Source organism: Falco cherrug, chromosome 6, assembly GCF_023634085.1.
Source record: "Falco cherrug isolate bFalChe1 chromosome 6, bFalChe1.pri, whole genome shotgun sequence".
NCBI lineage: Eukaryota > Metazoa > Chordata > Aves > Falconiformes > Falconidae > Falco > Falco cherrug.
In genome coordinates, this window is record NC_073702.1 from 81,469,472 (window position 1) to 81,488,719 (window position 19,248).

The 19,248-nt window shown below is 42.7% G+C and overlaps 1 protein-coding gene across 1 annotated transcript in view; it reads left to right on the forward strand.

The window, feature by feature from the left end:
* The first annotated feature begins 999 nt into the window (after positions 1-999).
* MAP3K21 (mitogen-activated protein kinase kinase kinase 21) overlaps positions 1,000-19,248 on the forward strand; it is a 43,468-nt gene continuing 25,219 nt past the window's right edge. Inside the window, 2 exon segments of the mRNA XM_055714099.1 lie at positions 1,000-1,277; positions 1,279-1,912. Of these exon segments, the coding sequence (XP_055570074.1) occupies positions 1,167-1,277; positions 1,279-1,912 (745 nt within the window). The 5' untranslated portion in view covers positions 1,000-1,166.

Here is a 19,248-nt window from a genome sequence, read left to right on the forward strand (position 1 = left end):
TTACTGCCTTTATGTTGGAACCTTAGCCCTGCGATATCCAGCCGCAAACTCTGTGTTTGTGTAGGGATGCACAGCGCTCCAGCAGTGGGGGGTTGTGCGAGAAGCATTCATTGTGCCAAGCTATTCTACGTGGCAGCGCGGTGTGACACCTTCCCCAGGCCTTTCCCACCCACCCAGGGCCTGGGCTGGCAGCGGCCTTGTCCAGAACCACAGCTCCCGCTGCACACAGCCATCAGCTCCGAGGATGGCAACACATCTGCTCTGAACCGCAGCGCTGGTGGCCCACACGCTTCCCTCCGTCTGCTGTGGTTTAGGAAGCGATACCATTTTTCCACCTAAAACCAGAAAAATCTTGATCCAGAAGTAGCACGGGCGCAGCAGTTGCTGATTTCCAGGCAACCCCCTAAGGCAGGGGTTGTGCCACTGCGCCAGGCGGAGCCGGGAGCCCCTCGGCCCGTGCGCAGGCGGGTGGAAGAGGAAACACGAGCCGCGGAAGCTCGGTTTCCTCAGGAACTGCCCGGGTTTTATTCCGGGGAAGTCCTCAGGGCGGACATCCACGGAGAGGGGGAGCTGCCGGCGGAGGCGCGAACCCCCGGCCTGCCCCGCCGCCCCCGGGGATACAGCGGGCCGGGGCGGGCGGACCGCGCCGAGACACCGCTTCGCCGGGGCCCACGGGCTCCGCTCGGTGCCGCACCGGGCCTCCCCGTTCGCCGCGGTGCCGTTACGCCGCCCCTGCCCGGACGGGACCGTTGACGACCACCTCAGCCGCGCGCCCCGCCCCCTCCCCGCGGCGGCCGGAGCCTGCCAGTCTGCGCGCGTGGGCGGGCGCGCGCGGGCACCTACCTGCCCGCCCGCTCCCCCGCCCCCAGCCCTCGGCCCCACGTGACGGCCGGCGGCCAATCCCCGGGGGCAGAGCGCGGAGGCGGGAGGGAGGCCGCGGGGCGCCGCCGCTCCCCTTCCCCGCCTTCCCCGCGCGCGCTTGCGCCCTACCTGCCGGAGACCCGCGGCGGCGGCGGCGACCGGGCCGGGCGGCCCCGCCCCTGCCCCAGGCCCCGCCCCTGCCCCTCCCGCGGCTCCCGCTCGGCGGCGGCGGCAGGTGAGGATGCGGCTGGGCGGGCGCCCCCGCGTCGGCGGCGCTGGCGGCCGCCGGGGCTGAGGTCGCTGCCATGGCTCTGCCGGGCGCCGGGGCGGCGGCCGCCGGCGGGGGTTCGTGCCCGCTGTGGACGGCGCTGTACGACTACGAGGCGAGCGGCGAGGACGAGCTGAGCCTGCGGCGGGGGGGACGTGGTGGAGGTGCTGTCGCAGGACGCGGCCGTGTCCGGCGACGACGGCTGGTGGGCGGGGAAGATCCGCCACCGTCTCGGCATCTTCCCCGCCAACTACGTGACCCGGCAGCCCCGCGGCGGGGTGGCGGCGGCGGCGGCGAGCGGCGGCGGCGGGCGGGGGGACCCCGCGGGAAGCCTGACGGAGATCGACTTCCAGCACCTGGAGCTGCAGGAGATCATCGGCGTGGGAGGCTTCGGGAAGGTGTACCGGGCCACCTGGCGGGGCCGCGAGGTGGCCGTGAAGGCGGCGCGCCAGGACCCCGACGAGGACATCACGGCCACGGCGGAGAGCGTGCGGCAGGAGGCCAAGCTGTTCTCCATGCTGAGGCACCCCAACATCATCGCCCTGCACGGGGTCTGCCTGCGGGAGCCCAACCTCTGCCTCGTCATGGAGTTCGCCCGCGGCGGCTCCCTCAACCGGGCCCTGGCCGCCGCCGCCGCCCCCGGGGCCGGGGCCGCCCGCGGGGGCCGCCGCATCCCGCCGCACATCCTGGTGAACTGGGCGGTGCAGATCGCCCGCGGCATGCTCTACCTGCACGACCAGGCCATCGTCCCCATCCTGCACCGGGACCTCAAGTCGAGCAACAGTGAGTCCCGGCCGGGGCGGGGGTGGGGGGATGCCGGGGTGAGGAGGGGCCCTCGCACCGCCGCGGGCGGCCGAGGGGACGGCGAGGGGCTCCCCGGGCCACGGCGGCGGCGCCCGCCTCAGGCTGCCCGGCGAGCGGGGCCGTGTGGGCCCGCCGTGGCGGCGCGGGGGCGGCTCGCTCGGCGAACGGGCGGCCGGGCCGCGGCCGGGCACGGGCCGGGAGCCTGGCTTCACCGGGCGGCGGGTGTCGCAACATGGGCGGCTCGGGCAGCCCGTGCCAGCAGCTGGGGCTGGCGGCGGGGTGGTTGCCTGGCGGCGGGCTGGCAGCGGAAGGGCGGGGGAAGAGAGCTCACCTGCGGCGCAGGCAGAGCCCCGTCCCGGCAGCTCCCTTGAAGCGGGACAGAACCCCGTGCGCGACCACAGTGCGCATCCAGAAGACTTCTCTTACTGCGCTGTGCGGCCCTAGCTTTTGACGGTTACAGCAAACCCAGCGCCTTGGGAAGGAAAGGTTTAATAAGGTTTCGCTGCTGAACGATCATACGTATTTCTGTTTTTCGTTGTGTGCGTTTAGCGTTGCTGAAATTCACCCGCTTGGCAAACACCAAGACAGAAAAGACGGTGGCTTAAAACCAGTAGAAACTCTTGTGCACTTGCCAGATTTGCTTTCAGCCGTTGGCACAGACAAAGGCACCTGAAAAGAGCGAGGTTGCTGTTCAGTTCATGCTGAATGGATCCTTGGTCCGTCTGTCAGTACGAGAGCATCTAGGATTTTGGCAGTTGTGGTGTTGGAAGGCTGTCTTACTAGAACAGATGTTTATGACTTGCTGTTATAGTTGTGTTTTGAATTGGTGACCCAAAAGGGGAAATCTGTATGCTTCCGTAAATGTCTAAAGCCATTTTAACTCGCTTTCCTTTTTGTTCTGAATGTGCCAAATGTGCAGCAACATGTTACTTCCCTCCCACCCCCGTTAGGAGTCCTTAAATAGTCCAGTAGAAATAAAAAAGCTTCATTCAACTTTGAAGCACTTTGTTTTAAAAGCCCTTTGCAGCGTGTCTTGAAGGTCATCATGCATGGGTTGTTAAGACAAGGCTCAGTCATGGGACTGTTCCTGAGAATACTTTCACTATTTGTTTGATAAAGAAAGGACCTAGCTCAGCTACCTTTGTGGTTCTGTCTGTAGCACAAGACAATAAACTCTTGGAACATACCTTTCAGGTCGTGGCCAACATCTTAATTTCTAGCAAGTTGTCTGTAGGCAGCTTGTGCCCTCCTAGTCAGCTGCTGTGTTCACTGAGTTGCTGTACCTTAAGTATTAAGTGGCTTTCCTTAGACAAAAGTGCGTTGCTGTATTTTAGCCTCCTAAGGTGACAATGGCAAAGTCCATATCTGAAATGAATTCATAACCCTGTGGTTTAGCGTAGCACCTAGAGCTGAGTCAGTTACTGCTGTGAACTGATTACCGTTATCACCTCTGTGTATGTGGATAATGGCAGAGCATTTTAAAAAAACATGCTTTGGTTATAACTTTGGTATATGTACCTGTTTTGCTGCTTTCATTACTGCTGTTGCACATGTGCTTAGTTAGCTACTTAGTTTTCTCACCCAGATTTTGTGTTGAAGTTTGAATACAGTATCGAATATGATAAATAAAATGATGTCTCTTGATCAGCCAGCTGAATGACAACATTGGAAGACAATGGTATGCTAGTGGTGCAATATACTATTGTACGCTATTGTAATTAAGTTCAACATGGAATTTAAAATGACTGCCAATCGTGACAGTATCCCCTGTTCTATTAACCCATCCGTTCATCAGAAGTTTCACTTTATACTTTTACTGTAGTCTTTTCGAGTCTCACACAGTGGGAGTGGAAACCTGCCAGGGTTGACTGATGGACTTGTTTGGTGTGGCTAGTAACAGTTCAGCCGTGGCTATAGCTGCAGACAGGGATCCAGCGGCATGCGTTCCTCGGCTGCTCGCTGCTGCTTTTCATAGACTGCTGGTGGTAGTGGTTCAGTTCTCTCCATTAAGCAGTTCTAGGTAGTTTACAAATGTTTGAGTTTTGTGCTAGCTCAGTTATTTTCATTAAGAAGGAGTTTTTCTTCCTTGTCCAACAAATTAGAAAAATGACTGCCCTTAACATGGTGTAGTAAGGAAAGCTACTCGAGCTACTTCCTTAGCAAACAGGCAGGAACTAATTTTTCCAGTCAGGGGAAGGGAGCCCCTTCCACCAGTATATTTGATCCAGAAAGGATATATGTCTGGGCTTGTGGTTGGCAGGCAATAGGCAAAGCCAGCATCTCAAAGACAAGGGTGTTATTTCTCTCCAAGTAGTTTTATGGAATTGGAATCTGTAGGACAGCGTCTCTGGTGTGGTTTCACTGGTGCCAAATTGACGTGACGGGGGAGAAGGTGCCACAAACAGAAGAGCCATGAGAGCCGCAGCAGGGTTTTAATAACAACAATGACCATCTAAGTTTGTATGCACAAGTTTCCTTGGGCTCCTTTTTTGGGAGGTGGGAAAAGGTTTTTGTTTCTGCCAAAGCAAAAAAAAAAAGGGAAACAAATAGATATGCAAATGTTTCCTATGTTGGGAAGAAAAACTAACAAGCTTGAGGGCTGAACAAGGAAGTAAGGAGCAACTCTTGAGTTCTGTTGGTAGCAGCTTCTTCAATTCTGTAGAATTGTAAAATAAACTTACTATTTAAAGGTCATTCAGAAACAGACAAAGGTGTAAAGAACACTTTTAGCTTTGGGTATGTGTGATAAAATGAAACATAGTATCCATGGCCTCTAATGTTGATTTGCAAACTGTGGGTGCTTTATAAAATCTTGTGCAGGTGGCATGGTGAGAAGTTTCTCTGGAAAAGAACATGGTCTATTTTGAGAATAACGTCCTCATAAGCAGTTCTTATGTTTTTTTATGTTCATAGATACACTTTATAGATTAAGAAGATAACCTAAAATTAAGGATTAGGAGGTGAACTTTACCTATCTAAAGCCTGGAGAAAAAAATTGAAAGAAATTTTTTCAGACCATCGTGGATAGTCAAGGAGTTTTGAGTTAAACGATATTTTGACTGAAAGGCAGGTGTCTTAAAAATTGCAAAAATACTTGAACATTCTTAACTGTCTCCTGGGTTCAAACTTAAACTTGGTTAAGTGTGTCATTCGATTACGATAAAGTTATGTTTTTCTGAAAATAAAAGACAAGCATTCATCTGCAAGACTGGGCACTAATACTTACATGTCTTTTTAGCACATCTCAGCTGTTTTGCTGACTCTTTGAAAGGGTAACTTTTTTTTTCTCTGGTGGAGTCAAAATGCTTTTTTCTGAGCAAGGGCACTCACCCGATTAGTTATGAGACCAGTGTTTTTTTAAGGGCTTGGTGCAGCTTCTCCTGATTCTTTTTTAGTATTCTGAAGAAGGCTAGTAATATGTTTGGGTAGAGTATGCAAGGTTTTTATTTTCTGAAGTCTAGTGTAGAGAAAGCAGAGGTTTGCAGTTCTGGGATTGATTTCAGACTTGTGCACTTAACAGTCACATTTAGACTTTTACCTTAAAAAATAAGCAGTTTATCTCTAGTGCAGCAGCTTTGTGTACTTGTAGGAGAAGTTACAAAAAGTTCAGAATATCTTGCTTACGGCATAGGCCCATCCATGAATGCAAAGTAAAGCACAAAGCTGATTCTGTGCAGATTATGTGTACTAACACAATACTGATAAAGTGGTTTGTTGTAGATGGATATGTGAGTAGGGTTCACTTTGCTATGGCTTTCACCCGCTCTTCTGGCATCCCGGGATCCTTTGCAGCTGTCTGAAGTGTCTTGAGTTTATATTGCTTTTTGAAATGATTAAGGACAGCTTGAGTTTCAAGGATTGTTGAATTTGGACGCGACAGTTCTAATGAGAGCAATACTTGAAATCTGAAGGAATCAAACATACAAGTGAACAGTAAAACTGCAAGAGGACCATCCATTTAAGGTGACATTCTTCAAACTAGTCTCATGAAAAGCAGTCAGAAAATAGAAATCATTTGGTTTTAAAACCTAAAAAGGAGGTGTGATGTGGTTTGACAGAACTGTTGAATCAGTTGCTTTTGGTGTGGGATGGTGTCCTGGAGTTTGAGAAAGGCAAGAACAAATTGTCTTTGGTTCTTTGCTTTTACAGGTTATTTGTAGCAGGGTTGCTCAAGTTATGCCATTAAACACCTTTAAAGTTAAATGGAGATATTTTCAAGAACCTATAAAAACTACTTCCTTTCTAACTTCTCCACCTAGCAACTTATGCTAGCTGGCTGGAGAGAGGAAGAAAAAGAAACTAGAGTTAAGCCTATCTGCCATCTTCTGAACTTTATTCTGAAATCAATAGGGTGCATAATTTGTCTCTTGACTGTGTTTTAAACAGGGAAGACTTGCTCAGAATCATCTAATGTACAGTTACCAAGAAAATTCAAAATTAAATTTTATTAGAATGGTCTTTAGTAGTTTTGAGGAAGAAGAGAGATGGCTTTTCAGCAGATTTGAGCTTCAATCTAACTTTCTTTGGAAAGTTCCAAGAGGTCTCGTAGTGGCAGTGGATCTTGGAGTTGTTTCTGTCAATAACACTGTGCCAGTTACTGCTCGCCTATCATATTGTAACAAAACTAAAAAAACTCATTTTCTGCAGGTATGTATTTTGCGCCTTTTGCGCCTCCCTCTCGTCCTCGTGACATTCTCATTCACAGAACTTCTACTCTCCTGTTTCCTTCCACATCCTCAGTGTCCCCGATGGGCTAAGCCTGGCGGTCCCAGGGTGCGCACCTCCAGTACTGGGTGGCTCCTGCACCTCCTATAGCAGGCCGCGTGTGCTGTAATTGGTTTGAAACTGCTTGTATTGCCTAGCTAACTGTTAAGCTCCTACTGGCTGGTATCTGTGAGGTCTGGAGGGGAATGAACATTTTTTTCTGGAGGACTAACTGGAGTTCCTCTTCCATAAGGAAACTGACCTTCATAAAACCCATAGGAGCCACATCTCTGAGAAAGTGGTATCGCTTTGACTAACGTCAGATAGATAAGATAGTGGGGCCAGAAGTTATTTACCAGTTTAAAATTCTTATGCTGTAGTTTTCCATGCTGTGCTTGTATAGGAAGTCACAGTCATTAAGTGCTTTGCACTATTCTTAATTATTTGAATTGCATAAGGCTAGAAATTGTTCCAGGTACACCTGCTTCCTGTCTGATCTCTGAGTGGCAGCAGCCCTGCCTTGTGCTTTGCTGTAAAGATAGTACTGCTGCATTACAATATAAGAACTGGTCATACATCCTGAAGCATCTGGAAGTGTATAGCAGGAAAGAGCTCTAGTTTTAATAACCTTGTCCATTTTGTATTCTTAAAAAAACCCAAACACCAACAAACCCCCTCAAACCACCAAAAACCCAAAATCAAACCACCCTTATGCAAACTGTGGCAGGATTGCAGAATTTAATCAACTTGGGAAACAGCATCCCATGATAACAGAAGGCTGTGGTCTGTTAAAAGTTAGCACGTCACTGAATTCTAGTAAGTTTTTCTTTTGAATATAGTTATGTCATATGAAGGTGGTCCATTTTGCTTCATAAAACATTACTTCCAGTAATTTTGTTTCATTATTTGATGTGTGCTCACACTGTGTAGACAGGGATTTTATTTTTTAGAGACCCCGAAGGCTAGCTGGCTTCTGTGGGAGCAGCAAATGCTTAGCAGCCTTGAGCTATGGTGTATCTTCTTCCAGCTCATCAAAGGAAATGTTTTATGTTATGCCCATTTTATATTCAGTTGATATATTTACTTGCTGTATATAAATATGTTGTATATTTTGTGTTCAGAAAGATGCTGGGATTCAAGAAAGAACAGGTTTGAGTCACTGCTGTGATTGTCTCAATCTGCAGTAGAAATAACTAGCACTACAATGTATGTCATAGAGGCTGATTTCCAGTTGAAGGCTATGTTTCAGCATTTAAAATTAGTATTTAGGAACTTAATGATTTTTATACAGTATCTGTCAAATAAAATTTTGTGAACTACTGCTCTGTAGCACAATATCTATTTGTATGGTCTGTAAGCTTCCAGAGGAGGAGTAACATCCAGCAGTTATGTTACTTGTAGTTGAAGACTTAACTGCAATAGTCATTTATTTCACCTTGATCTGTTATCTTCGAAACTTGCTACCGCTTGGTGGTTTTCTGTATCTCAAGTCTGGACATTAACAGGTGGAAAAAAATGCTCATTAATTTAGAACAAATTCCCTCAAAGTAAACAATGTGCAGGTATATTTATATATAGTCCTTAATGCTGGAAACGAGACTCTAGGCTGTAACACTAGCTAAATGTCATATAATTAAAACACCTATGTAAATAACCCCATTTATAACTCATTTTTAATGCAAACTTTCACTTAATGTTTCTCCAGCTATGTCCATCTGACAACTGTAAAGTTGTGCTGTATTTGGTCTTGAGGCTGTTTGCATCTTTAACAGGTAGTATTATTAATTCAAGAGTAATGATACTTTGATCTTTTTCTGGATCTTACTTGGTTCTTCATGTCTTTATCTTCTCCTTGTCTTTCCTCTCTCTCATTGTAAGACACCTAGTGATCAGTTTACAGCTGCTGGAAGGTTTTTTCTCTTTTCCTGCTCCATGTTGGACTCTCTCCTTAGCAGATTTCTGCAAGAGGCTGCTGACCTCTTGATGCCCAACATGGGGAGTCATGTTCTAGTCTGTATGTCACATTTGCTGACTGTATATTTTGAAAAAAAAGAGTTCTGTATTGGGGTAACATTATAAATTGAAGTCTAGGACTTTGGATTAGAGTCTTTGCCATATTTGGATACTAAAGAAGAATTCAAGCATTACTTGGCTTGGTGGTTTTGTGTTTGGTTTTTGGTTTGTTTTTTTTTTTTAAAGCTGGTATCTAAGGCTGTGGTCACATACTTGCCTCTGAAAACTGCAGTGAGTGAGCAACGTGTTTCCATAGAAGTCAATGGAAAAACAGCAGCTAAACACCTCCCATTAGTTGTAAAAATACTTGCACAGTTTTGTTCGTTCCCCTACACAGTGAGAAATAAGTTTAGCTGCTGACCATAACACTTGTGAAATGAGATATTGTACTTAAATAAACAGATTGCAGAATGGGGTTGGGATTTGGGCATTGATAGTGTAAGCCTAGCATTAGGAAATATTGAAATATAACTGAGTTTTCAGTTACAGATTATTCTCCCCCACCCCGCCCCTTGGGACTGCAAGCACAATGCATGCCTTTGGACCCTCTTAACAAAAATTATTATTCTATTAGAGTGTTGTGTTCTGCAACCTCAAAAGAATAGAGAAGTTATACATCATTGAACTGTATTTGGATGTTGAATGCTATCTTGTGGTTTCTTTGACCTTAGAAGAGAATGGCTTTTTGTTTGCAATCTGTAAGCTTCCTTATCACTGAGTATAAACTTTTTTCTAAGCATGCTTCAGTGTTTCAAGTTCTGAAATGTAATGGCCTTGTACAATGCATGTTTGCAAGGAGGGTTTGCAGCATGGGTGACTTTTGTCCTTGAATTTTATTTCTGATGATTTCTTAAAATGTGAAACGGTGAAAGTCATCTCAGTGACGTTCAGTAATAATGCCTCTAAAAAGTGCAGCAATTTTTTTTTGTTATTGGAGCTTTGGCTTGCTGGTTGTGGTTGGTTTGTTTGTTTGTTTTTATTAGAGGCAAAACTATGGCATTAAAGTCAACAAAAATATAGACAATATGCATAGATAGAAATAGATAAAATATATTAAATACCGAATGACTTGGCTGTCTATAGTAGCAGAACCGAAATAACAGCTGGTATCATAAATGTGCATTCCTGGATTGACACTATAAAAATAATTTCACCATTTTTATCTTACTTGACCATGTTACTGAGAGCTTACCTCAGGTCAGTAACTGAAAGTAAGAGGATGTTTAAATTTTGTATCTTAAAGTCATGGGTTATATATGGTAAGGTGGAGAAGTTACTTACTTGTATAGTGTCACCACAGAAGTATTCTTCCTTCTTGGAGCTTCCTGCCAAGTTTAACCTTTTTTTTTTTTTTTTTTTTTTTGGGGGGGGGGGGTGTCATAGCTCCAGTTAAATCAGTCCTAGACATGCCAGTGTTGGCTGTATAATCATGCTTTGTTCTCTTCAGAATGACTAAAATCTGTGTTTTGGCAGGTGTACTATTAACTTGGAGCTGATAAGTTGGCCCTCCCTCTCAAAAATGCAGGAGTAACTGCTTCATTGCTGTGGTTCATTATGGGGCAAATTAAACCTTGGAACTGGTTATATTTTAGCTCTAAATGTTGGGGCACTTTTGTGGTTTTCTTTTCCACTAGGATGAAATGCCACTGTTCTTCCTGAAACTAATTGCATTTGTTTCCTCATGTGTTATGCAAAAAGGGAAAAATGGTACTTTTTAACTCATTACTGAATGTTATGCTAATTATTGAGTCAAAAGAGCAGGTTTTCCCTTCCATTTTCTCCTCCCAAGTGAAAGGTAGTGCTGCCAGTTTTGCAGAGCTCCCATTTCAAAGTAGGTGTTTTGCCTGTGCTATTAAAGAAGATGAGAATTCTTGGAAAAGCATGGTCCTAGGGGTGCTTGTTCCTCAGCCACTGAAGAAACTGCAAGGATGGAAAGCAGGAATCCTTCTATCTCACAGAATAAATTTTGATTATTTATTTATTTTCCACCAGTTTTGTGTTTAAAAAAGTGGGCTCAAAAATTCTGGGTTTCTTTCTGCGTTGTTTTGAAGCAGGTTGGTTGGCAAAATTTTTTTAAAGGAATAAAACTCTCTCAAAGAAACTGACAACCTAAGTCAGGATAGTTTATGGACTGTAACCTATTAAAATTCCTCATAGAAAAGATGTTAAAGGAGTTTCATGTTAACTGATGAAGTTCTAGGGGAACTCAATGACTGAAGTTGACTAAGCATCTACAACCAGAGTTTGTTTGGATTCGTAGTGGTAGGCATCTTAAAAGGGACAGAGAAATTTTTTTTTGTCTTCAGTTTATTCAACTGGTTCTTTTCAATAGTGAATTTCATCAAAGATTATTTTATGATGGAAAAAAGTAGTAAAGCTGGATTCAATTGTTACATGTCTGATTAAAACTAGATGTAAAAGGGGTTAGATCTATTAATTCTGAAACGTTGCTCGACTTCTCACTTAGTACAGCAGGTGATGTGCAGCTTGATGTAGCAGCTAGCTGTGGGAGGAGGCTTCACCCATCTCCAGGCACAGGTTCTCCCCCCTCCCACGTGTCAGCAGAATCTGCTCCTCTGTCTGCATGGCCGGTAGGTCTGGGTTAAATCAGCAGAGGGATCCAGCAGAAAACTGTTCTAAGCTGTTTTATTTGCAGGCTTAGTTTTCTGCTGAGCTGTCTGGCTAGTTCAGTCTCCCAAGACTACCTAGCTGCTGGGCTCAGGGCAGGGGAAAAAAAAAAAACTTGTGAGGATGAGGGGCTATAACTGGGGAGGAGATTAAGATAAGTATTTTAGTGACAGCAGGCTCTTAAAGTCTTGGCTGTGACATCAGCCTACACCCTTATACTTCAGTTAGTAAGTCACCTTTAAAGGTAGAATATGTTTTTACTATTTATGTATCTATATATTTATATTCAGCTTTTGTAAATTTGAATTTTGAAGTGACATTTTTTGTGCATTAAATGCTCTAATTTCAACACATCCAATACCCCTTGATATAGACCACAAACTAAAGCAACAAGGAAGTATGTAACTGCTGAGTGTAATACGTTATGATCAGAAAAAGTATGCCAGGTATGTAAATACTTGTGCATATTCAGAAGCTGTGTATTCTCCTGATTAGCTTGAAATATCAAATTGCATTGTCATGTTCTAATTACTTCAAAAAAACCCAACAAACAAAAAACCATATAAATTCAAAACAAATTTGAATGAAATATTCTTGTTTGTTTAAATTAAATCTCGAAAAAGGGATTTGAATAATGATAGGTAAATTAACTTGTTAAGTCTGAAGGAAGGTAATGGCTGTCAGCTCTTGCCCCTGGATGCTGTTTTTGAGATTATAAATGTCAGCTGCACTGCCCTGCTGAATTCTGTATGTTACATGGCATATATGTATTTACTTTGTTTTGAAGGGAATGACAAGATCTTGCATATGGGGTCAGGGAGGCGATTAAGGTGTTTTCTGAATGTTTCTGTTGAAGGAAACTGTACCTGGTGCATTATATTTTGGCTGTGACTCCTTTTGCAGCTTGAATGTAATAGCTTTAGGGGTTTTATGAATAATAAGTTCCTAAAAAAAAAAATTAAAAATCACTGTTTCCTAACAACTGTGGTGCTCTCTAAGGAATGGATACACAACCACTTTATTCTGTAGAGTTTGAAACCAGAAGGGTATCTTAGTCAGGAATGACTGTTTCACCGCCTAACTGTTATTGCTTGTTCTATGCACGTCTTTCTGAAATCTGCTTGCATTTTGGTCACTGTTTTTATTGCATAGCTGCCTTTCAAAAAGTTATAGCAAGCAAAGAAGAGTGAGCTTATAAGAAAGTAAGTGTTGTTTCAAATCAGTAGGGAAGTTCCTGGCAGATGCCACATAACATGAATTTTTTGAGTTTTAAAGCTGAGTTTCAGTGTTGACTGATTTCCATGTAATTGTAATATTATGGAGGAATTGCTGTAATGAGGTAACTTTTTCTTAAATGTAGTATTTAAATAGGAGAACTAAGCTTAATATTTTAAATATTTTAAATGGGGAATTTGAGGATTTTTAGTGTTCAGTCTGCTTTTGAATTTTGGCTGATGCAATATCCAAATCCTACATTTTTCAGAATTTACTGAAGATTTACTGTTTAAATGATGATTATTTGAATGTCTAATTATAAACGCTTCTTACCTATGGTACTTCCTTCTACGGCACAATAGAAATTTCTGTTTTGCATTACAGAACTATCTGAACAGCAAGTGAAGCACAAATGGCAGGCAGTAAAGTAACTCACAGTATCTACAGCCGGTGCCAATAACTTGTTTAAACTGCTTCATTCTCTCAAGTTTCCATTTGCCCAAAGATACTTTAATAATGGTTATTAAAGAAATGAAGGGGAAGCAAAAAACGGTGGTGCAAGGTGCGTTGAAGCTGTTGAAATCTTACCCCTTTCTGATCCTTACTCCCTGTCATTCTTACACTTCAGAGGTTTTCCTGTGCCACATGTCCCTCTGTGGGATGTGTTTTTCCTACAGGGTCGGTGTGTATTTGTCAATTTTTGCTGTCAAAGACTTCTTATGTCAAGTCTTGTCTTGTTTTGGCTTTCCAATTGGGAACACTTCATTCAGGATTTTTTTTAATGTATGTTGGCTGCTGTGAAGTAGGACTCTTTTTTTTTTTTTTTTTTTTTCTCTAGATGTTTTTAGACAAATACATTTAAGAATAAACTTGCTTTCCATTTAGTTTGAAAGTTAAGAAATGCTTGTATGCCTGCTGTAAAGGGGTGTAGATGATAGAGGAGCACAGTATCCCTGTAACAAAAAGTAGAGAAGTGCCTCCTGAGTATGTAACTAGTGTTTAAAGGATGAAATTCCCTTGCTGATGGTGAGCTCTAAACTTAATCTAGTGAGATAATCACAGTCTGACAGATACTGGCTACAGTTAACAGTTGTTATCCTGAGAACCCATAGGAGGAAACCAAAGTACTTAAGAAGCAGTGCTGTATAGGCCAGTGTATCATTTGTATGTGTTGGAGATGTTCTGATCAGTTAATGTTTTCACTGTGGTAATTAATTTGCAGCTTAAAAACTGAGCATGGCTTCTATAAGCAGTGTTGAATTTTTAATTTCTAATTACAACTGGGACCAAACAACAGCTCCAGATAATGGAGTTGGTCTCAGTATTGATGAGGTATTGTGTTTCCTTAACTGGATATGCAACATCTAATAAGTTTTTCTTTCTGCCTGTTAGTTCACAGGTAAAGATGCAGGGTTGCCCTGCTGGTTTTGTTGCATGTTGATTTAGTGAATTAACAGGAACCAGATTCACTTGCAAACAGTTGGAGAGGGAGCTGGCCAGGTGCGGGGGAGACTGATGACAGTGGCAGCATTGTCTGTGCAATCTCTGTTTACAAGTAGAGGTGTATAGTGTAACATCTTTCTTTCTGCTATTCTCTAAGAATGATTTTATCAGTGGTGGTAAATGTAGTGGGCATGTAGGCGATCTTACCTGTAATCCTAGTAACTTAAATAGCTATGCTATTAAATAGCTTATATTTGCAAAACCCATGATAGCCAGCTATTTAGCAAACTGTAGATAAGGTAGCAAGAAGCCATTGGTGACAATTAACTCGTGAAAATAAGGTTGCTTAATCTTTTTAGTAGTAACAAAGAGAAAATAAAGAGGATAGAGAAGAAAGTATGAAGAGGGTAGGAAGGACAGAAAGGACCTGAGTATTTCGGGATGATTTTTTTTAAGTTTAAGCATGAAAAGGTAGTTTGAATTCAATACGTTTAAACTATTAAAAAGGTGTTCAATCCTTTGACTTGGCTTATCTCAGAATGCATTGTTTACTCAATTGGTTTAAATGGCTGGTAACTGAAAATGATCAAATGAAAGTGCTGGAATGCATTATGGAATAAAATTATTTTAACTGCATGAAGTCTTTGGATTTCAGAAACTTTTCAAATGTAGTGTTGGATTAAGTGGGGGCTTTGAGATAGATAAGGTTGGAGAAATACAATCTATATGTATTTAGTAACAAAAAGAGAACCAAGACTGTAGGCCATAACCTGTGTTAAGAGTAGCATTGAAGAGCTTAGTGCTCGGTGGCCGTTTCTTGAGTGTGCTACCAGCTCAAAGGTCTGTCCAGGCTTCCCTTGGGCTTGTAAATACTGCTTCTTAAGCTACATGAATTTTAAAATAAAAAAGGAGCAGCTAAGGTAAGAATGTAAGCCTTTTATTTAAAATTGTGCTTTAAACAAAATACTTTCAATTTAAACGAATGCTCTTCGTTCCTCTCTAAACTTTCAGCATAGTCCTGAAGGTAGCACTGGAGGTGGAGTTCTGGACCTGTCTGAATTTGGTAGAGCAGGCATGCACCCCAGGAATCTGTTTTGTCTAGATGTGCTTTTTTCTATTATTTCTTGACTCGTTACAGCCTATCTGCCTGTATCCAGGCTCTCACTTATTATTTTTTTTTTCTTTTCCCCAATAAAATTTCAATCCATGCTCACAAGAAAAGATAATGGAGCAGGGTGGGCAGCTCTTACCCAAATCTGGCCAGACCTGGACTGCCACTTGTTGCATCTCTAACCTGAGCTGCTGCACTGGATCTATTACCTTTTGCTGTCAGTAGTTCAAAGCAAGTGTTAATGCCAGAGGGGAGAGTTTGGAGTTGGAAAGGTGGGAAGGGAATGGCACAGGAAAAGGAGGGGGGACTGGGAGCATTGGCTGGGATTTTGCTGGGACTTCTGCCTCCTTTTCTTTTCAAGCCTAAATTCTGTGCCTTTCCTGACTAAGAAAACCGGTCATATGGGAACAGCAGCGGTTCAGCAGAGAGATGTTGTCGGTTCTATTTTAATTAGAGGAACATGGACTTGGGAAGTACTGGCTGGCTCAGCAGGTCCAGTTCCATTGCAGTCTTGAGCATCTGTGTGATAGATTTTAGTTTTTAACAGTGTGCATCTTACCTGCATGCTGTTACACCGTAAAATACTTGGTGGTGTGCCATATGATTAGTAGAAAGACTCCAGCTGTAACTATGATAATGCAGAAAGCATGGCTGATTAATGGCCTTACTACTTAAGGAACCATTACTTTTTTGACAGGAGTCTATGTTGGATCTTCTGAATTATTTGAGGAGTAAACTGTGCTTTACACTGCAGAGGAGGGCCAAAAGGGGGTGGGAGAAAAGAGGCAGTATCTTGAAATCTGGTATGACTCCCCAACCTGGTAGCTCCAGATCTAGAAGTGAGTTTAATCACAAGTGTGCCTGTAAGATGGATCAGTCAGGGCACCTGGGAGAATATTTTTACTGGTAAGAGCACCAGTGCTCTAGAGTCTGCATCCTGCTTCTATATATGGCTAACATCTGTTCTCATAACTTATTTCAACCTTTGTTTACCCTAGCAAAAAGCACAAGCTCTTCTGATTTTATATAAATTAAAGATGTTACAGTATCCTAACTATTCTACTTCTGTTTTCTGCATCTGCTTCAGTTTAAGTTCCTGTCGTTGAATACATATGTGCTTTTTTAGTTGTTCGGTATTTCATGTGAGGTCTTATGCTTGGTACAGTTTTTTTGACACTTCCCTGTTTCTACTAAAAAAAGCATTTTTTGTGTCTTTTAGAATTGCATGAGCTACTTGTGCAACTATGTGTAGCTCTGCTTTTCCTTCTGTTAGCCAGAATAGGCCAGCCATTTCTTCGGCCTTCACCTCTGCTTTATAGCTGTAGATTTTATGATTGATCCCTTCCAACTTTGCATGTTTGCTAGTATGATGGTCTGATCTTCCTCAGAGTGGGCAGTATGTAACTCTGTTATCAGTTCTTGAAATGCACCTTGTATTTTTACTCTGATTGTGAATTGGCATGTGAAACAAATGTGCTTCCTAGTAAACACCTAATTATCCTGATAAATTGTCTCCTAGTATTTTCCTTTATACAACTGCTGTACAGAATTCTTTGATTAATCCTTATTCTGTCTGTATGATTAAACTTCCTGAAAAGTACTCGTATGTGCTCAGGCCTGCTACCGTAACTGCTTTCTAAGAACCATCTGTCAGGACAAAATGGAATTAGTGTGTTGTAAGCTACTTGTAATGTAACTCTGCCATAATTTTGCTGTTTTTTCTGTGTCTTGATGTCCTTAATTACTGTCCTTAATTTTCTTCAAAATTTATTTTAAATAATATTTAAGTTAGATTAATGTCGGTAGTTGAGTGAATAGTTCAGTTTTGAATATAGTTTACTTATTTCTGTCAGAGTGCCATAACTTTAGTTACATAAAAATGTTCGATAGTAGCTTTGCAGTTTTTACAGCATTAGCCCTGCTCCAAGGTGGGGGGGTTGACATCTTGAGGTCTGTTCCAACCTAAATTATTTCATAATCTGTTGAGCTACTTCCTTCAGTGAGCTAGGATGAGCAATACTTGGATTTCCAAGTTCTTGTTAGTTATATTAGACAGCTTAGGAATTTAAGGCTTTTTCCATCTGTGTGGTTAGATAGCAGTATCTTTGTTGCAGATGTTCTTAGAGTGCTCATGTATGCTTGCTGCACTGTTGAAAGTGTCTTGAATTATTAGGACCTTTACAACATCACATCTACCAATTTCCGTACCACTTTTACTGCATGGTATTTGTATGTTTTCATTTTTCTGACTTAAGGGCTTTTTTGGGGGTTTTTATCTTCAACTTGCTGATTTATATTTCAAGGAATTATGGAAAGTAACACGCAATAACATCTCTTTGTTCTCACACTATAAATGGTTCTGGGCATGTGCTGTCTCTTATATTCAAGCAGTGCCTGGCATATGGCACCCTAACCTCTGCTTCTGTGATGTTAATAAATTTACTTTCCCCTTCATCACATTCCAGAAAGGTAGAGTCACAAAGGGAGGTATGCTAAACTCAGAATTGAGTTGAAAATGGTGTTACCAGTGGGAATCATATGCAGACTTAAAAAATATTTGGTCAAATGCTTATTTCTGGCTGTAGTACATACAGTTTTTGGGTAACAGTCCAAGGTGAAGTTTTACATTAGTTTGATGCGAAGTAGTATTCTCACATCCAACTTAGTCATCTCCTGTTAGATTTTGAATCTAACCATCTAACTGAAGAAACAGTCTCTGGCTTTGCTTGTGTCAAAATAAATGAGGTGGACACAGGATTTTTCTGTACTTCTGCATTCCTAATTAATTCAGGGGTTTTGGTAGGTATGATTTTAAATAGGCTTTGTACTTTGTAAATATTTTTGCGCTGTGTTTGCCAGAAGTAAAGCACTAATCTAAGTATGAATTTTACTCTTTGTGGAAAATAAACCATCTGGAAAATGTTAAAAGTAAACCAAAAAGTGCTAAACTGGCTCTTACCCAACTTAACATTGTAGAGGTATTGGAGCCCAAAAAGGCAATTTAAAGGATTTCGAAAAGAAAAAAGGTGGAGGCTGAGTGAACAGGATAAGCACAAGATTGTAAAGTGACTGCTCACAGGTCAGCAGCCAGCAAGGGCCAGGAAGCTGTGGAAGAGGCAGAAGGATGCTGTAGTAAAGGTTGCTAGGCTACTGTGAAGGACGGAGCACTACTCAGCTATGCCGAGCATTTTTACTACCCAGCTGCTAAGTAATCTGTGTATAGTATTGCTGTTTTCCTGGCTACTGTCCGGAAAGGGAAGTTTGAACTGCTAAGAAACGTTGTCCTTTGTAGGACGAAACTTGGTCCCATGCCAGTTATTACCTTTTGCAAGACCAACTGTTTTTGGTTTCGGTCACATTGACTGACAAGGAATGTCAGGAATTCTGCTGAACATGTTTGAAATGGAATAGCAAACAATAGGTCTTTGATTCAAGTATAAAAGTATAAAAACTCTTGCATGAATTTAACTTGTTCTGGTGGTGCTGACTGGTGAGCTCTTGGTTTGTCTGGACCATTTTGGCCTGCATTTCTCCTACTTTGTGTTAAGAAGCTTACTGAAAATGCAGTGTGGGTTCTCTTTCTTTTAATCTGGATTTGATGTAATTTTTTGAAATATTGGTAAGAATGTAATTAATCTGTACCGGTAAAAAAGATTTCTTGTGATTGCAAATACAAGGTCATCAGTTTTTTCTGTGAGGGAAGGTAGTTCATCTGCTTTTCTTGTATTAATGGGTTCCTTGTACTGTATTTTTGCCATACATACAGTTGGAAAACACATGCATTTATGATTCTTCTTATTTGTAATTTAACCTTTGATCTTTGTCCCAGGAGATAATTTTAACAGAAAGTTAAGCTAAGTTACTCCCACAGACAGTGACAGAGGGACTGGATATGGAACTAAAATTATGCTGTGTTAATGATTCCTTTGCAGCTGTTGTCTCTCTCCTTGGTAACTGTAACAGAATAACCAATTTCTCTTTTCTTTTAAAACTATTTTCTGAAGGTGTATTACAACTCTGCCAATGCTGTCATGTTGCAAACAAGTCAGACACTGAATGCATGCTGTAGGGTGGCACAGTGATAAAAGATAATTTACTCTTTAGCATCCATAAAGGTGCAGTGGGTATAACGTAACATGCATTTGATCCAAGTCCAGTGTCTTTTTTTGCCAGTTGGGGACTCCCAAGGCAAGTCAACTCC